This window comes from Electrona antarctica (genome assembly GCF_951216825.1).
Source record: "Electrona antarctica genome assembly, chromosome: 12".
Classification (NCBI taxonomy): Eukaryota; Metazoa; Chordata; class Actinopteri; order Myctophiformes; family Myctophidae; genus Electrona; species Electrona antarctica.
The window spans coordinates 44,152,100-44,178,802 of NC_136793.1; the positions used below are offsets into that span (position 1 = coordinate 44,152,100).

The 26,703-nt window shown below is 45.9% G+C and overlaps 1 protein-coding gene across 1 annotated transcript in view; it reads left to right on the top strand.

Moving 5' to 3' along the window:
* Window positions 1-26,703, top strand: part of cabin1 (calcineurin binding protein 1) — a 79,152-nt gene that overhangs the window by 35,655 nt on the left and 16,794 nt on the right. Inside the window, exons 31-35 of the mRNA XM_079515541.1 lie at window positions 4,414-4,577; window positions 4,752-4,848; window positions 4,951-5,676; window positions 20,011-20,085; window positions 26,395-26,662. Coding sequence (XP_079371667.1) covers window positions 4,414-4,577; window positions 4,752-4,848; window positions 4,951-5,676; window positions 20,011-20,085; window positions 26,395-26,662 — 1,330 coding nt within the window. The remainder of the gene's footprint in view (window positions 1-4,413; window positions 4,578-4,751; window positions 4,849-4,950; window positions 5,677-20,010; window positions 20,086-26,394; window positions 26,663-26,703) is intronic.

Here is a 26,703-nt window from a genome sequence, read left to right on the forward strand (position 1 = left end):
AGATTGCTAAAATCGATAATACACTGTGTGTGTGTGTGTGTGTGTGTGTGTGTGTGTGTGTGTGTGTGTGTGTGTGTGTGTGTGTGTGTGTGTGTGTGTGTGTGTGTGTGTGTGTGTGTGTGTGTGTGTGTGTGTGTGTGTGTGTGTGTGTGTGTGTGTGTGTGTGTGTGTGTGTGTGTGTACACGAAGTATCTGTAATTCTGTATCCATGGTTATGCTTTATTGTGCACAATGCAGTCTATAAATCCAGACACTAAGCTACCCCCAACCCCTCAATTACTGGTACAGAAGTTCCTCATAGAGATTTATCTTTGTTATTGTTGTTCTTGTTATGTTGCTTTAACGCAGTGTTTTTTAACCTTGCCACAATGGCATTTTACTTGCACCTGCATGAGTAGTGACAAACTAGAAAGAAATGAGAAGAGTTGAGTTGGGTATGTCACCTGTATCCAATCACATGAGGGCAAAGCCCACAAATGCCTTGGGAAGAGTTCCGAATCACTGGCCAATCGGAGGGGAGAATGGAGAGTTATTGCACGATTTAAACCTTTTTCAGAGCTGGAGTGTAATAACATAACAATAGTCTGCTTGCCTATAGGGAACCACACTAATAAACCTTATGATTGTATCAGAAACCGACCGTGGATGTTTAGCAGCACCCACTTTGGCAGGTAACCAACAACTATCATTTGGTGGCTCTAGTCTTCTCTGTTCTGAAAGTCTTTTGAAAGTCTTTTAAGATGGTGCTGCAGAGGTTTGTGGCCACCATTTATGAATAATTAGCGGTGTTCTGCTCTGGTTGTTGGCTTTATAGAAACATGCATGTTGTAATAATTTGATTCCCCTTGTTTCCAGCTTTGGCTGAAGATGTGATGAAGTGAAATATTTTTTTTATTATGTGAGTCGTGACTGTTTTGACGTTGATAACGATGTTGAGGTTATAGACGTAGTACTGGCTCCAGTAATTGAATAGGAAGCCATAGTTGGTTGCTGTAATATTTGATTGCTGTAAGACATTAGGAATGATTTGCTGCCCATCTCTTCGCTGGCGATTGATTGAATACTTTGTTAGACATTTGAGCTAAAAGGATAACACAAAAATTGTCCTGGGGACTTGTTTCCATTGTGGTCCTATGTATTAAATTCATCCACATAGCATAAAAATAATGCAAATATTATATCATCAACAAATATAAAACTATAATATTATGTACAGAGTATAAAAAGGGAAGAAAACTGGTATTGGTGGTGTACTGCAGAGAGACTGTGAACTACATGGCTAAGATGTCATGCCATGGGCTTTCCTGAGACATGCTGTTTGGGAAACATCCGGTGTCATGGCTCAGGATTTCCCAGAGGGAGAATCCCCTGTCTGTATCACAGTGTTACAAGTTATTTAATTTTTTGCATTTATTAAAAGTTTCTCAGTCTTTGTGTCTTGTTTTTCTTAATATACTGTATGTTTACAGCTTTCTTAATATGCTTTAATGCTTGATTTAGTTGGCACTTAAAACGTAATTGTTTTGATGGCGTTTCAACTTGTTTGCCAACAATTGCTGGACTTGGCTTGAATGTAATGTTCCTATTGGTAATCCATCCCTAGTTCCTTCCTCTTTTATAGTGAAACTTAATCTCTCTTTGCTTCCTGAGTGATCTAATTTGTTCAGCCACATGTCTGTACCAAATAGCTGCTGCTACAGTTTACTGTATGAGTGTATGTATATGTAGTTTACAGGTATTAACACATAAACACCAATTAACGTAAGCTAAGTTAATTGATTTGTCTGGCCGACCCGTAAATTACGTTAATTCAGTTTTATACATGTTTTGATCCGATCTAGTCGAAACGCTACTCACTTTAGCTTCGGATGGCTATCTGTTGTTATCCATAACACTGGACTGCGCCATCTTGATCTGCGCGTGCACCCACGCTTTCAGGTGCTTTTATCTCCAATTCCCCATCCCAGGCGGCATTTCAGGTCAAAACGAGGCTTATTGCACGGAGCATAGCGGTCGCTCTAATGGCGCCGGCCTGTACTCCTCATCGGCTAGCGAGAGATCAACACCTAATCCGACAACACACACACCATTATGTCAACATCCGGTCATGGTGTTTTGGATCTTCAAAATAAGGGTTGAACGGGGGAAAATAGTAGTAATATATGGTTACTATATAGAAATATAGTATACCATTACTATATAGACATATAGTAACCATTCTTTAATTAATCGTGGCGGTCTAAGTGTTAAATGGCTCTCTATTCCGATATGAATCATTGCTAGAGATTAGTTTTTTCTTTCAGTAACAGTGGTCTCCCAATCTCTCCAGCACGTTACTTAACGGAAAATACAATTTCAGGTTTGGATGCCATTTTCAAGGAGGGAGAACTCACAGGATACAGGATAAACAAGTGATGAAACAAAAATGAACTGGAGTCTGGGAAGCTATACAATTGAAGCTGATAAATGGTCTTCTCTCTCTTGGTTGGATAAACATATTTATTTTTCTGGAGTTGGAGATGTGGAGAGTGAGACCCATGAACAGTCAGTCGCTATGAGAAAATCAAGATTTACGTACACATTTTTAAAAAAAACATTGCTGCTGGGAAAGTCTAAATTTGCCTCATCTGTTGTGTTATAGCATCATCTGTGCAAAGCCATGGCTCTGGTCTCCCTAAACAGATTTCCTGTGGTCAGATGGTTCTCTGCTGAGGCACAACTCTCCTCCTATTAGAGCAGTTTATCCAGTGAACAGCCCGCCGTCCCACCTATGGTTTCTTTTTTTGGTTAGGTAATCTGTGCATTGAAAGCTTAAAACCTTCCCTAGCACTGAATGATTATGACATTATATAATAATACATCATCTCTGTTTCACACATGATGCTGTGCTTCTTCTCTGGGATTCGTTTTCCAGCCACTGGCAATCAACATTAAACGATCATTCACCTAGCCCCTCAATGGGATTTAATCACCCAGTTGTTCAAATGCTGCATTTATTCTTTATTCTAATAAATCCAATAAATGTATTAGAATGAAAAATAAATCATATTGCTGGTTGTTATCATACAGTTGGTGAACAACCGTGCCTATAGATTACATTTCTGATAGCCAGCCTTGTAGTGAATAGTCCAATTACAGTGGATGCATTTGTTTAGCCCGTCTTTTTTTTCCTGCTTGGTTTTTCTGTGGTGGATTTAGAAATATCATCTGCCAATCTGGAGTTGTCTGATTCAGTGGGCGAGGAGGAGGAGGTTCCCCGGCCGGAGCTTGCAGAAGCTGATAGAGCCATCTCGTTTGTTTTGTTCCACGCTTGCTGATATCGTCGTCTTCTCTCACTCCCTCTGTACTCTCTCTCTCACTCCGAGTCTCTCCCTCACGCACTCCTTGCAAGGCTCTGGCCGTGCCAAGTATACTATGACGGACCATCTGCACTCGCTCACATTGCTGTGGAGCATTTGGGTCCAGCCCAGCTCACCTACTGGGTCTGCTCACTGGTCGTGCAGTCAGTTTGCCTGTCATGAACCCCTGCTATTTTTTTCGGTGACTCGGGGCTGTCCTCGTTGGGCACAGACTCTTGTTTTTGTTTTTTATTCTTGTATTGCTTTGCCTGAAACGAGTATAGCGGGTCTCAGTTCCCCATATTGGTTTGATGAGGTCAGAGCAGTGCACTAATGAGGTGCCTGGGCACAGGATCCTCTGTCAAAAATATTTCCATTCTCTCATTAGGACTTTACTTGATGAATGCCATGTTTTTTAGCTCAAATTAATTCCTACGGTTTTCTTCTCTTCTTTCCCTCCTTCTTTCCATGTCTCACTGATATAAAGTCGTTGTTGGGGCGAAGCCTTGTCCAAAACAGTTACTTTTCAGGAAATGGGTAAAAAGAACCTGTGTTTCCTTGGATCCAATGCAGTTATTTAGTCACACGTGCTTGTTAATACTTTTCATTGGTTAAATATTTATGAAACTCAGATTTTCACCGTGGCAGAAGATCTATAAACTCAACAAAGCAATTTGAGCTTGTAGATGTGCTATTTGCTACTTTTGTGCGAGAGTTATAGGCCAAAATGTGAAGCCACACATAGCACCACCATGAGCCCAATTTAAAAAAATTGGGAAGTGCCGGTTCTTACTTGGCCTGTAGCGAATGTGTGTACAAAGTTTCATGTCGATCTGTCCAGCAGTGCCAGAGATTAGCTGTTCAGAAAGGCGGACACACTCTTGCAAACTGGACTCCAGACAGCTCCCGCACCGCTTGTTTGTTTGGGGTTATAACCTTTCTTTAAGCTAGTACAGTATGCCCTGCCCCCCGCCACAGGAAGTTTTTGTTTATTATTCTGCTTTTTTGTGACACAGCAGCAACACAGAACTAATTCCTTCTCCCATTGTTTCTCCTCCTCCAATCTCCCCAACAGGGCATCTGGCGTATTCCAGTGGATGAGATTGATCGCCCGGGCAGCTTTGCATCTCATATGAACCGATCCATCGTCCTTTTGCTGGAGGTGCTGTCTCAGCTCAAGGATCACGACACACTGCTCAAAGTCTCTTTCACACTCCAGCGAACACCTGACCAGGGAAAGTAAGGATAAAACCTGCCGAGAGATTCCTCTGGATTACAGTACATGTGTTTGTTCTAAAACTGATCTCAGTTTCCTTTCCCATTCTCTCTCTCTCTCTCTCTCTCTCTCTCTCTCTCTCTCTCTCTCTCTCTCTCTCTCTCTCTCTCTCTCTCTCTCTCTCTCTCTCTCTGAAGGAAATATTTACGGGATGTGGACCGCCAGGTTTTGGCTAAGAGAGCGTTTTTCCTAACTGTAAAAGTGCTGGAGGACAGTCTGAACAGTCTCGCTGGGGTAATGCTCACTGCCTGGTACACACTCTTGAGATCTCCAGAGTGCTCTACACCTCTGGCATGCTTTGTGTGTCTTGTTGTGACAGGCTCTGTTCTTTCTCAGGTGTCTGAGCAGCCCTCCAAAGTGCTTGCACCCTCCATGGGGGAGATGACCACGACGGATGCATCCAACAGGCCCGCCGCTGCTGCAGCAGACGACAGTAAACATGTGTTGCCGAAGAAGCCTGGGCTCGCCGAGGCCACCTGCGCTGCCGGCGGCCCCGACCCGGGGCCCCGAGAGGCCTGCAAAGCACCGCCTGCCTCCGTCCTGCTGGCCACAGACAGAGGGGATAAACCTCAGGACCTCCAGCCTGGGAAGGTGGAGGCTGCCGGGAGCGAAGGAGCCAGAGTAGAGCCCGAGGAGCCCATGGAGCTGGACCCGGTCACAGGCCACTGGAGAAAACCCTCCACTGCTGTGGATTCTCAGGGCAACCAGGCGGTGCCCGAGGCCCCCAGGACTGCGGTGGAGCCTGGGGAGAAAGTGGCCGAGTGCAGCCGGCCAACGTCAGAGCTGTCTCTGGAGGAGCTGAGCATCAGCTCCAGGCAACAGCAACTCCCGCCTCTGCCAATCAAGAGCCCACTGGCTGCCTGCGGGCTGGATCAGGGCCTGTTCCTGCCTAACAGGAACCAACGGCCCAACAGAAAGAGGAAGCTGCTGGAAGATGTGGAGTCGGGCAAGACCCTGCTGTTGGATGCCTACAGGGTGTGGCAGCAGGGCCAGAAGGTCATGACCTATGACTTGGCACGTATTGAAAAGATCATGTCGGAGACTTACATGCTCATAAAACAGGTATGCCTCCTCATTTGGTATTTCAGGAGTTCATATGTCATGGTAAATTTAGGAAAACATTTACCAACAGACATTTTTTTTCTAGGAAATGTAGACAGACGGAGAAGTGTGTGTGTGTGTGTGTGTGTGTGTGTGTGTGGATTGGATGGGGGGGGGGCACCTGTTTTTACTCGAATGAATAAAGATTAGATTTACATGCATTACTTTTTACATATCATGAAAGCAAGGCATCGGCATCAATAGCAAGTCCAATCAGTGACTGCAAGACCTGACGCATCATGTGTCTGTGTTGGTAGGCCACGATGGATGGAATAGTTTACCATCACTTGTTTCGAATTGCAAATACACAGGATGATGTTTAGTGTAAGAAAACAAGCACTTTCTTATCCCCGATACGACCTGATTCCGCCCTCTAGTATAATTTTAAATAAATATTTAAACATGATTTGGAACAAGAGAGCTGGGGCCTTCTATGAAGCTGGATTTGGGGCTTGATGTCAGTTTTAACCCTGGGTTTTTAGGTTACTACTATTCCCATGGGGCAAAAACGTTTGGCTTTCCCCTGTATAGGTTCTTGTTGGAGAGATTCTTTCCCCTGTATAGGTTCTTGTTGGAGAGATTCTTGTCGGAGAAAATAAGTTATCTGTGTCAGTTTCTTGAGCCAAGCAATATCAAAGACTTTGTATACCCATATCATCTTACAATAGACACTGTTTGAAGCACTAAAGAATTGTACTTATTGCCTAGTAGGTTATGAAATGAATTGCCTAATGTAGCACTGTGTGTGCCACTGTGCGTGCGTGAGTGCATGATGGAGAGAGAGCCTTGAGCATTTACACAATTTGCGATTACCAAGTAACTAGTAACTAAAGTTTTCAAATGTAGTGAAGTAAAAGTATAATATTTGGATCCAAGATGTAGTGGAGCAGAAGTAAAAGTATTGGAAATTGGAAATACTCAAGTAAAGTACAAATATCTCAAATTTGTACTTAAATACAGGTACTTAAGTAAATGTACTTAGTTACTTTACACCACTGCTTTTATGTGACTTTTGTGTGTGTTACCAGCTAATCTCCGGCACCGTTAACCCATTTAGACCCTAGGACGTGTGGAAACATCATAGCTAATCCAACCGATGGATAGCGACGACGTGTACAGTACACACGTCCTAGCGCATTTTCATTGATATCAAACGAGAGAAAAATATTCAGTTTTTTTTGGGGGGGCGGGGGGGGGGGTCTCTCCTGCACCATACTCCTTGCTGTTCACTTCCCTGTTTACGGCTCAGAAAGAAAGGCTCGTATCTCCTAATCTAGGGAGCTCTCTGTGGTTTTGACCAGATGGATATACTAAGCTCTTCATTTCTGACTTCAACATACCTCTTGTTCAAAATATGAACGCGAGGGATTATCCAGCGACTTTTCCGTAATCATAGCGAGGTATGCAAGCAACATTATTTCTCCCGGTTTTTGTACGGAACGGAAGGGGGGGGATTTCCGAGTAAAAGCTGCCATATCTGCGCGGCACCCCAAGCTGCTATTTTGAAAGAAATCCCGGTGCTGATTGTGTTAACCCGGGGCGATGCCAAATTTTGCACACACACTCCCTGGATGCTAATCATAGCATGATAAGAGCGCCCCTCACTTCACACGGGTGTGATTTTATTTTTATTTACTCAAATCATCCAATTGCCATCCAAGGCGTAAGAAGAAATGGCACCCTTTTCACATCGGCCTATTATAGCGCCACCAGGAGGCCACAACCTGGCCTGGTGGAGACCTGTCCCCCGAGTGGCACTTTATCTAGTTAATTCTGCATTGTCACACAAGCCTGATAAGAGGCAGCAGTAAAAAGAAAATGGATTTGGGGAATCCCCTCATTTTAGATTAAAATAGCAGCATCAACCCCCAATGCAAATAAGGGACTTTCCCTGTCTATTTAAGTTGATAAACGCTACCGTAACGCAAGCTTATATGTGCTTGTGTCACTCTCTGCTGCTCATAGTAAGCCACATTAAACTCTGTACGTTAGCGATTGATTACCCACATTCACAGATTCTCAGATAAGTTCACAAGTGTGTCTAGGTTAGCCTCATTTTGTAGTCTATTTGAGAATAGCATCAAAAGTAAGTAAGCCTTACCGAGTCATGAGGCCTATAGGGCCCATGGAGCATTCAAAGTAGTATCCCTTTTAGTCGTTATGCCAATGAATTCCTCCCCAGACACACATTTCTGTGTTGTCACTGCTATTGTAACCTACTGACTCACCGCCCTAGCCCGTAGGAGTACATGCAATGACCAATATCACCCACCCCCGAACACTGGCCAATTGCATTCGCATAGATGCCCGGAAAAGCTGGTTGCACCACGGTGGATTCTAACCCACAACTGGAGGTTATGCAATAACCATGGTTATATAAAGGATATGAGTGAATCAATTCACTATGGGTTATGTCCATTCTTGGACGTAAGACAGAAGAAATCTATACACTCACGTTCTAATGATATTAGAACGGGCTTTTACGTCATGACGCAGCGCAAGTCCCTCCCCCGAGGACATAAATACCTGCGCTGTCGTCTAGGCGTCATTCGGTAATACTTTCTCCTTCTGCCGTTAACAAGCTAGAAGGGTATTTTGGTGAATTGATTCACTCATATCCTTTATATAACCATGGTTATTGCATAACCTCCAGTTATATTAAAGTCTACTCGTGAATCAATTCACTATGGGAGACCTAATAAACTCCCTTCAAATCACTGAAGAACGCACCCGTCCTCACGTGCCCCTCCAAGCTGTGACGTCACAGGCGTGACGGGCACAACCCTTACGAGACATTCATTTTGAGGTCAAAAGGTCACCGACCTAGTGACTTATAAGAGGCGGGACCAAAAAGACCTCCGGTCAAAATGGTCCCTGTTCCTATATAAGGAGCTGATGAACCATGTCACCTTATGTGCCCCGAGGCCTAGCCACTAACAGTCTCTATCGTCCTGTGAGTGTCGGCCTAAGTCCCATCCTAGCCATCAATATACGTACGGCTTCCCGGTATATAGAGTCAGGTTGACTGTTTATTCATACATGCATCCAAAATGCACATATCTATATGTCCACATATACTATATGCTCACCACCTTTATTCATACATGAACATCCTTAAGGGGCATACCTCAGCGGGAGGCAACCTGCAGAACCGCATGTGCCACAGTTGGTTCAGTAACGTCCAGGTTATAGAACCTGGCAAAGGTCGACGGCGAGGACCAACTCGCTGCCGCGCAGACATCCTGTATCGAGATACCCTTGTAGAGTGCCCAGGATGCCGAGATACCTCTAGTGGAGTGTGCCCTCAACCCCACTGGAGGCACCACCCCAGCCGTGGAATAGGCCAACTGTATGGCCTCCACAATCCATTGGGACAACCGCACTTTGGTGACCGGTTTCCCCTTTGCGCTAGCGCCCCAGGCCACAAACAGCTGGTTGCCCTTCCTGAAGAGAGCCACCCTGTCCATGTACACACGCAGGGCTCGTACCGGGCATAGACAATGCAACCTCCCGTCCTCCTCCATCCTAAATGGGGGCGGATGGAATGACCGCAGGTCCACTGGAACACTGGCCAGGCTGGAATTCTTGGGTATGAAGGCCGGGTTTGGTTTTACCGTGACCCGCATTCTATCCTCACTAAAGACAGTGCAATCAGGACTTACTGAGAGCGCTTGTAGATCGCTAACTCTTTTAGCCGTAGTGAGAGCTAATAGGAGGACGGTTTTTAATGTTAAGAATTTCCATTCCACTGATTCCAGTGGCTCAAATGGAGCCTTTGTCAGGGCGTCCAGTACTAAAGATAGGTCCCAAGGAGGAACCAGGGACCGAGTAACTGGGCGGGCCTTCCGAACCCCCCTCATGTATTGTCGTATGAGTGGGTGTTCACTCAGAGCCTTATCCCCCATGCCAATATGACACGCTGATATAGCAGCCAGATTGACTTTGATAGATGATTGTGACTTCCCGTCATCCAGCATGCCCTGCAGGAACGTCAGAACCGTTCTCACTGAGGCCTGGAATGGTAACTCCTGGCCTGGCCTATCCGCACACCATCGCTCAAAAACTTTCCATGCAACGTCGTACTGTCTCCTAGTGGACTGAGCCCTAGCCCCCTGAATAATTTGATGAATTCCTGTTCTGTCTATAGAAGTGTCTATTTGTACGTCTCTAAATGTTTTGATGATTTGAACATGGTGGACCCTGTTGGAAACAAGTGTAATGCTTAATTGGGTCGTCCACTCACAGTTAACAGCCTTTGTATTGAGTTTGTGCTTGAAATGTACTGTAATTCTGCAAACTGTTAATAAATTCTTCAATCAATCAATCAAAGCTATCACGTTCGGGGGTAAGCCCTCAGCACTCAAATTGATCCTTTGACGGGCCAGGCCCATAGATCCAGGGTCTGAGGGCAAGGGTGGAAAATCTCGTAACCTGCTTGCGTGAGCAGGTCCTTCCGCAACGGGAGCTGCCACGCCTGGTCGTACAGGAGGGAGGCTATCTCTGACCTCCATGACCCCCAGGCCGGAGCTATGAGGACCACCTCTAGGCCTTGAGTCCTCACTCTGTCCAAGGTGGGTCGTATTAATGACAGCGGAGGGAAGGCATAAAGCAGACCCCGTGGCCATTCGTGAGCCAGAGCATCCAGTCCCAGTGACGAGCTCCCCTTGATGGAGAAGAACAGGTGGCACTTCGTGTTCTCCTCTGATGCAAACAGGTCCACTTTGGCCATGCCAAACCTGTCCCATAACTGCGTGGCCACCTCCGGGTGGAGAGACCAATCCGCATAGCGGAGCTGGCCCCTGGATAGCAGGTCTGCTCCTGCATTCAGGAGCCCCGGGACGTGACAGGCTCTGACCGAAAGGAGGTGCATGTCGCACCACGTGATCAACCTGTGGGCTAGTAGATGCAGAGTCCTGGACTTGAGTCCGCCCTGTTTGTTGATGTAACACATCGTAGTGGTGTTGTCCGTCCTCACTAGGACGTGGCGGCCACGAATAAACGGTTCGAACTGGTGCAGTGCTAAAAATACTGCCATCAGTTCTAGATAGTTGATGTGGGCGTGCCTCAGAGCATCGCTCCACACCCCCCTGGTCGCCATGCCGTCGAGAGTGGCCCCCCACCCCGACATACTGGCATCCGTGGTAACCACCTTCCTGGAGGTGACAATCCCCATAGGGACGCCCTCCGTAAGTGTGGCTCTGTTTTCCCACCATTTGAGTGCCTGCACACACCCCACCGTCACTCTGACTTTCTGATGTCGGCGGCTGGTAGGAATACATAGAGATCGCATCCATTCTTGAAACGGTCTCATATGTAGCCTGCCTAGGCGTACCAGCGAAATGGCAGACGCCATGAGCCCTGCCATTCGTAGACACACACTGAACGGCACCTTGTGCCCCATTTTGAAAAGTGTCATACATTTGAGAAACGATTCCGCTCTCTCCTGGCTCAGTCTGGCCGAGAACGAGAGGGAGTTCAACGTTATGCCTATGTAGTCTATCGACTGGGTGGGCGTCATCGTGCTCTTTGCATGATTTATAGTAAAACCCAGGGCGTTCAACTGATCTACCACAAGTTTTGTGTGAAACTGCGCCTCTGCTGGCGAGCTCGCGCACAGCAGGAGATCGTCTATGTAGGACATAATGCGGGTCCCTTGGTGACACAAGGGAGCCAGCGCCGCCTGAGTGCATTTCACGAATACCCTGGGGGATAATGACATCCCGACGGGGAGAACCATATATTCGTATATCTTCCCTTCGAATCCAAAGCGCAGGAATTTCCTGTGCGGCGGATAGATCGGGACATGGAAATAGGCGTCCTTGAGATCGATACTGGTGTACCAGTCGCCCTGGCGCAGAGAACGCAGTAGAGTCGTTGCCGTCAGCATTTTGAATTTGAAAATTTTGAGGTATTTGTTGAGAGCCTGCAGATCTAGGATCGGTCGTAGCCCCCCCCCCTTCTTTCGGACCAGAAAATAGCGGCTGTAGAAACCGATGTTCTGTTGGTCTAAAGGCACCTCTCTGACAGCTCTCTTGGCTAGTAATTCGAGGATTTCCGCCCGAAGTACTTCCGCTGCCTGCCCCCCCACTTGAGAGAGAATTATCTTCCCGAACGTGGGTGGTGGTCGTGCAAATTGTAGTTTGTACCCCGTCTTTACCGTGCGTAAAACCCACGGGGACGCGCCACATAGCTCCCACTGTTGAAAGCACCGTGCCAGAGGATTCTCTAGCATGGGCTTCATTACTAGTGGAGCGATAGCAACCCCTAGTGGCCTGGGGACGTAACGGTCGCGGTGCTCCTGTGTTAGGAGCTCCCCCCCGCCTAATCGAGCCGGCGGGGAGGAATTGCGACCGTGAGGAGCCCAGCCTGTGGCGAGCTTTTTCTTCGCCACAGGGCTGAAGTACTGTCCCACCGCTGTCGAGAGGCCTAGCGGCTCTTTCTGCGGTGGGCTCATAATGCCCATACGGGTTCGATGTTGTCTTTTTATTGTGTTTTGTTTTTTTAAAGTATGAGGCATTGATATAATCAAGCGCTTTATTGGACAAATAGTTGCATTTGTAAAAAACATTTTGCGTGCGGTAATGGCTTTTTTTATTACAGCAGCATTCAACACAGTAGCATGTAGCACAACAACATTTGGAGGAATGTTCAATGTCACTTTCCCGCTCTCTGCGGGGTGCACGAATCTCTTCCTCTTCGCCACTGGTTCCGACGTGGGGCCCGTGGCCTCTACGGTCGGGACCGGGCTCGAACCCTTGGGCACGGGATAAGTCCACTCAGGCTATCTAGCGCGCCCGCGTCCCCGTCCGCGGAAAGCGCCTCTTCCACGAGGAGCCCTCTGGGGGACGTATTCCCGTGGCTGGCTGCGAGCGCGGCCAGCTGCCGCTCTGTCGACAGGCTGAGCCCGAGCCTGTCCTCTCTCTGCACGGGGCCTATACGGCATCCTGCCTCTGTCAGTAGGTGGGCGGGCGTGGCCCACCGTCGGTGGACGGTACGATGGTGCAGCTTGCCTGGCTGGCTCCTGTAGGTGCCGCAATCCCTCGGCATTCCTCCTGCTATTCTCGCCAGCGGTGATGAGCTCCGCCAGTGCCCCTTGAAACAGGTCTGTTGGCACGGCGACTCCCTCCGCAGCGACGCGCCGATCTAGCAGGGTGACGCGGAGCGTTCCGGTCACCGGGTAAATGTCCGCCCACCTGAAGCGTTCTTGCATAAAGCACAGCGTCATGGCTCGACCCAGGGACCCCGTGGCTGACCTAGTCAGGAGTTTCGCCTCGTCATTCAGGCGCCTCACCTCCGCCAGCTGTGCCGCTGTGGGGGCATCTCCTGCCATCTCCAGTAGTACGGTGAGGGAGCCCTGCAGGAGGGCCTCGGCATTCAGAGCCCTAGCTACGGCTACGAGATGTCCGTAGATGCGCTTGAGTGAGGCCGAGGCAGCCTTGTCCTTCTGGTCTGGGAAGGTGGGGGCTTTTCCGATAGGCCCATACTGGGGCCGTGTTGGGTTTATCAGATACCCCGCCAGCAGGCGATCAATATCGGGGAAGCCCGCTAGCCCCGCAGCCTCAGGTGTCTCGGTCTCTACCGGGAAAACGCTTCTGTCGCGGGGGGGGTCGGCGGCATTTGGACGGTCCCACGTCAAAGTGAGGAATTCTTTGACGCCCTCCGCCAAAGGCAGGAGGTGTCTGTCCGGCAGTCTGGCAGCGGCCGGAGCGACGCCTTGCCACCGCAGGGTTTGTGCCGGGTTAGCCGGTGCTGGTCGTGGCCACTCTCGTCCGCACCTGAGCGCCGCCATCATGTAGATAGCTAGCAGCTCCGTTTCGTCTCGGGGAAGCAGAGCGGGCGGAGCGGCGGCAACGGGGGGTACTCCGACGGGCGCTATCGCTGGCGGAGCACCAGCGACCGCCATTGGAGCCGCCTGAGCGAGTGGGAGTCCTTGTGCGATCTCCATTAGCGCTGCTACGGCTTCATCGTCCAGATGGGGGGCTTCTGGAGCCTGCTCCTCCTCTCTGTAATGCTGGTCGTTGAGGCCAAAATCGAAGAGATCCTCTTCCTCCTCGTAATCAGAATCTCTCACTCCTCCGTCCTCGTAGCGAGGTTGCTGGGGGTAGGGGGGTTCTCCCTCCTCATCCATCAGCCCTCCCCAGGCATGCTCCTCCGTGGCGGAGGGGGCTGGAGGCCAGGGCAGTTCCTCCAGCGCCGCCGCCGGTCCTGAGAAGGTGACTGCTGGCACCGAGGAGGCAGCCGTCGCGCTCGCCGAGGCTCCCCGGCTTGGGGCCTGGTTAGCACGAGGCCTAGCACCCAGGCGTGCATAAACGTCCCGGCTGCCCGAAGCATTCGGGCGGACGGCGTCTTCATCCACCATGTGGCTCGGCCATTCCTGTTGTGGCGGGAGACCTTCGCTAGGTTCGCGCACCTCGGATTCTTCATCCTCATCTTCGTCACCTTCGTCGAAAGGTTCGTTGACTGGGGAAAGGAAGAATTTCCGAGCCCGCCTCTGGCGTCTGAACAGCATGAACCGTTGTATGGCGGCACACTTCAGGCACTGGTTTGGCGCGGTCAGGGCCTCTTCGGCGTGCTTTAACCCCAGGCAGTAAACGCATGTGAGATGCGGGTCCATCCCCGACATTTTATTGCCACAGTCCGCCACGCGGCAGTACTTTTGCGGCAGGGAAACGGCTCCACTCCGGTCTCGACGGGCCATCGCCTTGGACCTCGCTGTCTTCCCTTCCATTTTCTGCTTGCGGAACTCCTAGTTCACGGCAAGGTGTTTTCTGTGGGCCTCTGACGCCTCGACAGGGGAGCTAACCGTTAGCTTGTTGCGAACACGCTAGCGTTTAGCTATCAGGTAAGCTGCTCCTAGCTCCGCCACCTGTATCTCTAGAGCTGAGTTGTTCTTTCAAACCGGAGCGTCTGAGGCCAACACGGTAACAAAACAGCAAAAGTTTCTTTTTCTTTTGTGAGTGTAGCTTTGCACTTACTAACGATTCCAATTTCCACCTCGTGGTACCGAGCAACTGTGTCACTCGTCCTGATGAGATATGTAAGGAAAGTTGGCTTCAGTAGCAGTGGTTTAGCTTGTTGTCTTACGCAGAAGAAGAAACGAATGACGCCTAGACGACAGCGCAGGTATTTATGTCCTCGGGGGAGGGACTTGCGCTGCGTCATGACGTAAAAGCCCGTTCTAATATCATTAGAACGTGAGTGTATAGATTTCTTCTGTCTTACGTCCAAGAATGGACATAACCCATAGTGAATTGATTCACGAGTAGACTTTAATATAACCTCCGTGGTGGTTGTGAGTGTCCAAAAGTATTATCTGTGGACACTCTGTAAAGGGCTCTCTGAATGTAGTGGCAGTACATTCGCTCTGAAAGAGTCTGATGTCTTGCAATCTCCAAGAGCAGCACCGCCGCCACCGCATTCTCGTTGTTGGTAATAAAGGGAAAACTGACCAAAGTGAGAACTGAAGAGTGTCACAGAGCAGTAAGTGAAAGGACTACACACTAGTGTTAAGTTAAAGCATTCCACAGAGGAGCTTGCCAGTTGTATTTAAACAGATGAACACACCCTGTCTGTTTTCTAGATGTGTGATGTATCTACCGAGTAGGAGAGTTGGTACACAACTCTAATGCTAACTCCTGAGGACTTGCCTTGATATTGGCCGTGAGGCAGGCCAGAAGGCTGCTCCTGGAGTTGAACATAAGAGTTTTGAGGGGCAGGAGAGGAGAACATAGGCCATCTACTGAGGCATTTGAATTAAATTCAGTACAGTTCACTTCACTTCAGTCTTTATTGCCCCACTAGGGAACAAAGGCTAATTACTAAATGGACTGAATTCCAATCCACCGTACAACAGCAGGATAAAAACAAAATTAAATGCATAATGTGTTCTCTCTACTTGGCATCAACAATTGAATAATGAACATGCTGCTGTGCATCGCCTATAGATCGGAACTGTCCGAGAACGCTATGCAACCATAGTAATCAGACGGTATGAACAATAGTAGGAATAATGATAATATGATAAGACTACATGAAGTCCTTTCATCCATTTGCCCTAGCTTCCGTCCTGCAGTAGCTATCACTTTTCCTGTTCTGTAGAAGAGGCAACAATGACAGAAAACATTCTCAGACACACCCTGGAAGATTAGCCATCCCGATACCTTCGCGTGGTGGTTTCATGTCATCGGATCACTTGTTTTCCAGTTCTGTCCTCTGATCGGGATAGTTCCTACCTCTGTATCACATGCTTTATTGCACAGCCCTATGCAAGAATCATTCAAATACATGGCCATGTGTCTTGCTGTATTAAAAGATTATGTCCAGGAGAACCAAACGCATGCATATTTCAATCTGAGGATACATTTTTTTCTTTAAAATCTTTGGTTGGTATTTTCAGTCTGATATATGAAGGATAAGCCCTTCAGATGTCCATCCATACAGAGTACAGACCCATCAACATAATAATGGAGGCCCCTTCTGCATGTCACATGGCACAGCATGGCATCACAATGTGTTCATACGACAGCTCCCTGGTGTTATCAAACACTGTCTGGCGATGACACTACAACAACAACCCCTCCAGCATTTCTGAAAAGCCCTTTCTGTCGTCCTCTGTTTTCCAAGCCGTCCAACAGGCTTCTTCTGTTCAGACTTCATCACTTCCACTTTCACCCTGTAGAAGTAAGAGAACCATGCTTAATAAAAAAGACCATTTAAAGGGACACTTCACCCCTTTTGCAAAATAATATATGTTAATGACATTTAGAATATGTAGAACACTTTCCTGGGGGTCTTTTTGTGTGTATGGTTTTAGATTTTTAGCAGTGAGCCCAGTGGCTCTGATTTTGTTTTTTGTTTTTTCCCCAAGTATTTGTATTGAAGTTTGCACATTCAAGGACAGACAACAAATACAGAACAGATACAGAACAAAACAACAACACCAGTACTCAACATTCATGTATAGAGTATAAAATTCTGAAATGCAATGTAAAAACCACAAATTGTATATTAATGAAATAAACTATAACTGAAATTAAAAAAATAAAAAAGGGGGGAGGGTGGGGGCGGGGGGGAGGAAGGGGGGGGGGGGGTGATGGCCAATGACTAAGTAGAAAATACTACCGCAAAGTAGGTTAGAAACGGTTGCCAAACTCTGGTATATTTAAATTCTTCGAGTTTGAGATGTGACATAACATCCTCCACCCAGCGTTTGTGAGATGGCGGCGCTGCCTTTTTCCAATTAAATAATATCAGGCGTCTGGCAAGTAAAGAGTAAAACGCTATAGCTTCAGCCTGATGAGTTGGTATGTATTCCCTCTGGAGGGGCACCAAACAACGCCGTCATTGGATTGGGATCTATAGTTGAGTTACAAATATACGAGAAGGTATTAAATATCTCTGTCCAAAATGCAGTCAATCTGGGACACGACAAACATGTGGCTAAGCGTAGCAGACTCCTGACCACACCTGGCACAGGCTGGGTCTGAGTCTGGATAAATTGTGGCTAGTCTGCTAGGGGATAAATGTAGTCTATGTAAAACCTTAAATTGTAACAATCCATGTCTAATGCATATTGAGGATGAGTGTGCCAGGTTAAATCTGGTAAATCCATACCTAACTCCTCCTCCCATGCCCCTTTCACACGTTCAAGTGATGGGGAAGCCACCCTCTGAATGCAGTCATATAGCCTAGAAATTATGCCCCTGTCAACCGGATCCCAACTCAAACACTCGTCAACCCAAGTACTTGGTGGAGTTGTCAAAGAGAAATATTTTCTAACAAAGCTACGTACTTGCAAATACCTAAAGAAGTTTGACTGTGGAATATTAAAAACCTGCTTCATTTGCTCGAAAGAAAGGAAGTGCCCATCTTTGAATAGGTCTTTCACACATTTAATTCCCTTTCCATGCCACTGCTGAAATGATGGGTCTGTAAGAGATGGAACAAAATTGCAGTTCGCTTGAATGGGGGAGGTGACAAGTGCTTTTTTTTAAGTTTGAAGTGGGTTCTGAACTGAGACCAAATCTCCAGAGAACCTTGAACAACTGGGTTATTTGTCCTTTGACGTTTACTTAGAGGTAATTGGGCACATATCAAAGAGCCCAGTGATACCGGGCTACTTGCATGTTGTTCCATGCTCAACCACATTGGGGATTCATTCTCAGGTAGATCCAAGACCCAAAACATTAACATATGGATATTAGCTGCCCAGTAATAATACAGATAATTAGGTAATGCTAGGCCACCCTCCTCCTTTCGTCGCTCTAGAAATTCTCTCCTTATGCGGGGCACTTTGCTATCCCAAATACATTTTATTGGGATTGCCTGAAAAAGAAACAGAAACCAAGGCATAATAGTCATTTTTATCGAATTTATCCTACCAGCTAGCGACAATGGAAGTGCTGCCCATCTTTCCATGTCCTGTTTGGCTTTTCGGAGTGTAGTTTTGACATTTTTTGTCAAAAAGATCATTGTATTTATGAGTAACACAGACTCCTAAGTAAATAAAACTGTCCGTGCTGACCGAGAAGGGGAAATTCCCATTGATATTATAATTTCTGGCTCTATCGTTGGGTTGATAAATAATATTGAACACCCGGCGAAGATTGATGTCATGGACACTTGGCTCACTTGCCCCCCCCCCCCCCCCCGCTATTCAGGTCAGTGGAAGTTTGAAGCACCCGGAATAGCCTTCTACTTCCGCCTTTTTTCGATTTGTGTTTGCACTTCCGCATTTTGGGCACCACATTTTGGTGCCCAAAATGCGGAAGTGCAAACACGCTCAACGTTAAAGCCCAGCTGCACGGGGTTTCCCAATCATACTTCCATGGGTCCGCCTGCAGTCCCTCCTCTTACCACTAGGGCCCAGTGCTTCAACGTTGGAGAGCCTCACTGGCCCCTTGTTGTGGATATGGGGAGGGCTGCCTTACTGAGACAACATGTAGTCCAGGAAGTAAGTGAGCCCAGTGTCCCATGACATCAGAAACACTGGGCTCACTGCTAAAATCTAAAATATATAAAACCCACATTACACACATAAAGACCCCCAGGAAAGTGTCATAAATCTTCTAAACGTCATTAACATATATTATTTTGCAAAAAGGGTGAAGTGTCCCTTTAAGGCTAAAACAAGGGGGGAAATGAGTACTTCATGCATCTATGCCAGTGAGTACACCAGTAATTAATAAGCATACATACCAAGTTCCAACATTTTCTGCCACAGACGGATACACTTCATGTAGCAGGTCCAGGTTCCACATTTGTACACTCTTTACACGCTTTTTCAGTATAGCGTAGTTCCGAGCACCCAGACCGTTTCCTTTCTCTTACAGTATAGTGTATTTGACATACACACACTGGCGACAAAGGAAACCAAACCATGCAAGGCACCAACCCGCTCATCAGGATCTGTTCAGGTTTCAGTGCCTTGCTCAAGAACGCTTACACGCAGCCATGCCTCTACCCCCTGGGTCACCGCCACGCGAGTGGTGCTTTCCAACCGGATAGCTATAACTTGGCAACACCCCCTTCTGCCTCTCGCATGAGCAGACCGTGTTAAATAACTCCGGACCTATTACAGAAAACCATACAACAGAATATAATTTATTACAAACGCTCATATATTTTAATATAAATACATTTGTTTTAATGAATTCTGTCAAACAATAGGGGGGTGTACAGTATCCATTTCTCTTGCTCGCTTTCTTGTCGACTGTGCCTTCACCTCCTTGGCTCCTTCGTTTCTCTTCTGTTTTTTGACTGATTGAATACTTTAACAGTTTGCAAAAAGAGGTACACTGCAGATTCATACAAAAGGATGTTAAAGACAAACAATAATATGCTAAAACAGCAAACAGTTGAGGTGTGTGTGTGTGGTCATTTAGACTTTTTACAGGGTCCAGTTACGAATTGCACCTGTAAGTGCTCTTTTTGAAGGAGAGTAAGGAGACTAGTACAGATGGAGTGCTCTCTAGTCTCTAGTGAGTCGTTCGGAAAACCAAAGCGGTCAGTTCGTTGCCATCGAAAAAACTGATATCAGAGAACACTCTGAAACTAGTACATCCTTAGAGCCTGCCTGTCTCTCTACCGACATGCAACGGTCACAGCTGCCCATGGGGACAGCCGTGAGATGGTTACAGTAAATGCACTAGCATGAAATGCACAGAATAATTTTGTATCATTATGTAATATGTAACAGAGACATAATTGTTTGTACAGTATATACGCCCTGCTTTCATTTACAACCTCATAATCTGTCTAATTAGGTAATAATAATAATGCTGTTCATTCTCTCAGGTTGACGAGGACGTAGCTTTGGACCAAGCTGTGAAATTCTGTCAGATACAGTTGGCCACCTCTGCTCAAAGACAGGTAAAAACACTGGACCCCCCCGCCCCCCCTCTCACACGCACACACATACACACACACACACACACACTTACACACACTTACTTTTCCCCCTTTCTTTGCCCTAACTCTCACACAGAGCAGAATCGGACTCATTCAAATATACTCGCAGCACACCCCTCATATATTATCTCACCAGCGTACATTTCTTCTGTTTTTGCATTTCTTTCATGCTAGTTACCACTATCTTTCACTTGTACCCATTATTACCAGCCTCCTCAAACTCCTTCATAACACCATCCCTCTCAGATTCTTTTGATTCTTTTGTTGCCGTCATCCTTTCTACAGAAAGATCGAAAATAGCTGATATACACACGCTCACAAGACGTTGTGCGACATTTCAGCCATTATTTTGTGCGACACCTTCGGCATTACCATGTACAGTACAGTGCACATGCAGCTCTATCCAGAGATACTTTGCAACCATCTATTGAAATGAAACTTGAGATGCTACACGCATAGAAAGCAGTCTGCTCTGCGCTCACTGTGAAGTAGGGTTTGCGGAGTAGTCAATACATCATCCCCATCCCAGTCATCACCATGGTAACAGGACTGAGGGGCATTCAAAAACAAAACCATCAGCTACACCGGATCTTTAACTTTTATGTATTTTTAAATAATGGTAATTTGTACTTCAAGGATTTTCATGTGTCTTATAGAATGCCCGCACTCCAAATACACATGTGTACACACACACACACACACCTACACCTATCTACAAGCTCATAGCGCGGCACCGAGTGCCGCGCTATGAACTTGTAGGTCTGCTATTTTTTAAAAATCGTTAAAATGTGCCTCAAATCTTTCAGAAAATTGTCATGATTTAGAAGATTTTTTTTTAAATTTCGACGTCAGGCCTAAATGGGTTAAAGGACCAGCTCCCCAAATATATATGCATTTATTTATTTATTTATTTATTTATTTATATACACATTATCAACAGAATTCAGTAAAAATGTCTAGTGTGGCATTATCCTTTAATGTAATAGACAGTACAGTCAAACAAGGGATCCAAAAGGGATAGCACCAAAAATAGTCCTTGCGGTCTCGTTTCCATTTAGGCCCTATGCAATCATTTCATAGTCATGACATGAAGAATAACATCAAGACAATTATGCTTCTCCACTGTCAAATAGACCAAGATCTAGATTAGGGACTCGTTCAAATGACCACCAGTGAGTCCTGGGACTCACTTCATTGAAAACCTAACATCACTGATTATTGTATTAGTTGTATTTGATATTATTGTGATATTATAGTCACTGTATTTTATTTTATTAGATATGTGCTGTTACCTGACAATTAGTTGACTTTTGGTGAAAAGGCCTGCATATATCGCTATCGGTTGATATCGTTATCGGAAATTAGGAGTTGGACAATATCGGATATCGGCAAAAAAGTCAATATCAGACATTCCTGATGCTGCCACACAAGGCACACATGCATGGGGCAGGGCAACAATAGCTCAGACATTTAGGGCAGTATTATGCGTGTCTTAAGTACCAGGTCTTATTACTTAACTTAAGACCTGGAGGCGTGGTCAATGCTGTTTGGCCACTCAGAATAGCCAAATGGCATTGATCACGCCTCCAGGTCTTAGTAATAAGACCTAGTAAGTAATAAGACCTGGTACTTAAGACACGCATAATACTGCCCTTAGTGTCCAAGGTCCTGATTTTCTTTTGATTACTGAAACCTGTTGAAGAGTTCCAGCGGTGTTAAGGGATCAAATCAACAGATTTGAGAATGTGATCAATGTTCTTACCGGGTGGGTGTTGTTAGCTCTTGTTCTAGGCTTTCTCACACAAGGTTGTATCACCGTATTCTAAAATGGACAAGGGTTAGATCTGCCCTTGATTACTCCAGATACTTAACAATGGTTTATTCAACTGACTGGATATTTCTCCTAAAGCCCAGGCTTTGCATCCATGCAGCAAAGCTGTAGGAGGAGCCACGCAGTATGTTGATGGTCTTGGCAATAACAGACAAAGCAAACTGAACTGCAAGTTGAGCTTATAACTGCTACTTTAATATTGGGGGAAATAAAGTACCCATTGTGATATCATCTAATGATTAGATGATATCACAATGGGTACTTTATTGTTCACATTCTCATAATAAGCTATGATTGATTAGATTCTAATCAGCTAGTCTAATCAGCTTCATTTCAGCAGCCATAGCATCACTGGTTGATTCAGTGTCCATCACCTCCTAGACTATGGATTCAGATGGGATTAGGAAAGTAACATCCAGGAAAAGCCTCACTAATGCACTCTGACTGTGTGTCAGCGTTGTCTAGATTGTAGTTTTAGATTACTCTATGACTCTTGAACAAAATGTATTTAATAAAACAATACATTACACACAGAGCTGACTGCTATTTGGAGACTTGTCTACTCCATTCCACAGTTTGCCTTATTTGGGTGGTAAATAATGGCAATGGAGGCCTATAGAGGCCTGATTGGTAAGAGCAGTTCAGTAGACTTACTAACAGATATGAGTCGACTTCAAATAGTATTCACACACAATTGTTAATGTTGGTTTTAACTTTCTTTTAATGCCATGCGGGTGGGGTATACCATACTGTATATAGGATAACCCAATACATGCCAGAAAGCTTGGGAAACAAACATGAACTATAACACTATGACTACTGTCCTGCTGTGCTGAACTTTGTTTAGCAGTGAAGAGTTATGTGCCAATTCTGTTGGACACAGCTCAGCAGTGGAGCTCTGAATAATCTTATGCATGGATATCCTGCTATTATTAGCTCTGCTTGTGGCGTGGCACAGGGGTGGCCGATGTTGGTCCATCCCTGCAATCATCACTTTGGTGATGTCGAAATGCATAGAAAACTGCATTTTGGCACTATTATCATTGCGACCATAGGTTGCAGATTACTGTGAAAACCTGAAAAACCCGTCCGTCACTCATGTCTCCAGATTTGATTGTCAGTCCATCACGCCTCGTTCCATCACGCCTCGTGACATCACGCATCGTGACATCACGCCTCGTGACTCGCTCCACATATGGCCATCTCCATATATGAGGATCACGACACTGTCGATCTGAGTCTGACATCATCAAACCCTCTACACTCGAGGCACGCGGGGCGAGGTTGCTTCATTTATTTTTTAAATTGCATTCTGTCACAAAAGTTGCCGGTATTCATCAGTTTCCCTTTCGTTTGTTTTATTTTTTTCTTTCCAGATTTATTTTTTCTTTCCAGAAAAGACTAACTATCGTTAAGTGTCAAATCTGTCAGCCAACCAGAAACAATGTTTTGAACATTGGTGTAATTTAATTCATCAAAGAGCCTGCATACTCTATCCGGACTTTACTGTACTGGTGTTACTGAATACAACATTTTTGGGTGGTACTCTATAAATAAAGTCGAGCCATTACTATAGTGTGATTGCCCTAAGCCTAAGCCACTAATTATGAAAAACTATGATCCTGGAAATGGTCTGAGTGACCAGTAATTATGAATATTATGAATACTTAAATGTATAAGTCATTATAAAAGGGTTTATAGTGTATTATGAGTCTTAGGAGAGCTTAGAACTGACATTTATTGTGCTATAAGCTGACCACATAAACTGTCATAAACTGCTTCATAATGTGTTATGGTTAGCATTATGAATATAGTTCTTAAAACTATAATACCGTATACAGCATGATAATAAACATCATCATAATCATATAATGCATTGTATGTTTATAAAACATGTCATGGGATGCATCGCAAGTATTGCCATATGAGAGAGAGAGAAGATTATTATTATTTTTGCCAGGTGCATGAATGGGAGTTGGGACTTAAGTGTTAATAGCGTATCTAGCTAGCTAGCACATTCCAGGTGCATCTGCATACTGAATAGGGACTTTATTACTGGATGTAATTGGGTCACTGCCATGTGACTGCATACAGATTACAATTAATCATATTCATGTGGTCATATTTGTGTTCCGTTATGGTCCCTGATATACTTTCTACATAGTGAGGTTTAATATGTTTGAAGTCCATCTAATGGCTACTTATGTCTGTCTGTGCATCAGGTGCTTTTATGAGATGAACTACAGTATGTGAGTGACTCATCCAGGGGTCTTGGAGGGCTAAGATATGAAAATGCAAAAGTCCCTGTCTGTGCGTCCCTGTGTTCCAAACTCGATAAACGACTTAATTCTTTCAACTTCAAGCCACCACAACTGTAGAGCCGTCAGTATAGGTCTGCTGTCGATGGTTCTTAGCCTCAGTATCAACTGTAGAGCCGTCAGTATAGGTCTGCTGTCGATGGTTCTTAGCCACAGTATCAGCGGTGCCATTGTGCTACGCTGTGTTCCCTTTTTATTCATGTTATTTTGCTTCCTATATACAGTATCAGCAGCAACGATTATGTGGCAAAGGAGCGTCGTCTTTCACCTGCTCTCCTGTCCTCTGAAGCCTGATTTATGCTTTGGTGACAAAGTGGTGTGTGAAGTGTCGTTAGAGAAATGTGACACGTCAACACTTTTTGCAGGCGAAAATACATTTTTGTGAGTGACACATCTGGAGTCGCACGTCTAACCCACACTGTAGTGTCACCCACTGAATTGGCAGGCTTAGCCCTGTGTTGGAATATTGAGCTTTTCCTATGGACAAATATAGTCATTTAACATCACAAAAGAGCTCTTGTCATCAGTCTTGTTTAGGGAGGCAATTTAATTAAAATGTTAGGTCGGCGGCCTGCCTTTCCTATTGTGTTTGAAAGATGACCATAGCCTCCGATGACATCCATAGCTGCGATAAGCTGATTTAAAGCCCCATCTCAGTAATTGCAGAGAACCACCATTGTTTGATAAACAGTTATGGTAGGCTGCCGGCAGCCCACTTTTATCGCACGGTGAACACCTGAGGAACCCGCAACGCAACTGCATGAAATCTATGTTTTCAGGTATAGTGTTTCCTGGGGCACTGGCTTGCATTTGTCTATAGTATGTTTAATTAATGACAAAGTGAATCACCAAGGCTAGTGTTAGAACTCTTGTGTGTGTGTATGCTTTTATGTGCATGGTGGTACTTGCTAGACTGAGACGCCTGTACATAGTTGAGGAGATCAATTGCCGTCTTGAGTATTTTGGAGAGCAGCTGTGTTTTTTTTTGGGGGGGGGGTTGACGCGAGTAGGTCTTCCATGTGATTTCTGTCGTCAGCCTCATCATACAAGCTCTGACTGGTACATTACGTGGTGGTAAAACTGTTGCACACTTTGATAGTTAATTTTGATGTTTTGGGCATTAATCCGGTATGCAAGAACCCTTGTCACGTGCTATGGACAGTGATTGGAATAGTCTACATATGATAGCTGTCAGGTAGAAACCTTGTATCTCAATTTTTATTGGCCTATTTTATGCCCTAGTGGACTCGCTCAAAAATAGCGAGAATAGCTGATCTTTTTTGAAGAATATTGACATACGCAAGATAGCAACGCCATACTCTTTGTGGATTTTATAAATATTTAACCATATTTAACTCTCCATTTCCTGAAAAGTAACATTGTCAGGTATAAACCTTGTATGTCCAAAACAAACTATATAACTTTCAGTGGCATAATTGTGTATTGGGATATGCTATGGTCCACTAGGTGCTGGAATGAGTGAAATTAATTTTTCCCTAATTTCTATAGTTTCATCTTGTATACATTTTGGGCAGTTTTGATGCGTGAAGATGGCATGTTGTCCAGTTCAATGTCGATTACGTTTAGACTAGAGGGTAAAACTGTGGAGAAAAGTGTATTCATTGCCTTTGACTGTGCTCCTCTGCGTTGCCATGACAGCGACCGTGGGAGCAGGGCGGCTGTTGTCATAGGTTGTTTGTGTGGCTCTTGTGTTTATGAGTGGCCCTCAAAAGACAAGACAGTAAGACATTTAAGAAAGTAGCAGCATGCTCTGGAGTTGTCATCATCAAAACCAACCAGCCCACTGGGACACGAGGTCCAGGGCAAAGTAAGGCTCACAACATTGTATAAGATATCCTAGCCTCCCAGTGTGGACAGCATTGCATAATAGGTGTTGTTCAGTATTGTCTGAAAAAGTGCAGCGGTATCGGCTGTGACTCATCCTGTTTCCATGGCTCTGAATCCTGCACAATTATGACTCTGCCTCCAGGGAAGAGGATGTGCAGTTCTCAGCATTGTACCTGTACGGGGGGTGGGTGGGGGTGTCTATCGGTACTGCAGATGGATAACCAAGGTCAGTCTCACACTTCATTACCACTGCTACTCCCTCTGTGTCCGCAGTCTGCCGGCGATGCCCCGACCACACCTAAGTACGCCAAGGACCACCGTGATATTTTCTTCCCTGCCTCGTTGCCAACGCCGGTCCTGCTCAGCCACGGCGCCTGCCACCCACTGTCTGCCCAGGACGGCCAGCCTGCCAAAGTACTGTACGAACCCCCTGGCAAGGTGCCCAGACCTTTTGCCTCCTCCTCCGTCTTCCACGAGCAGCCACAGCACCGAAGACCAGCCAGTCACCCTGCAGCAGCCATGGCCTTCCTACCACACACAGGTCAGTAGTATAGCCTGCTTTGACCACCTCTCACCCTGCGG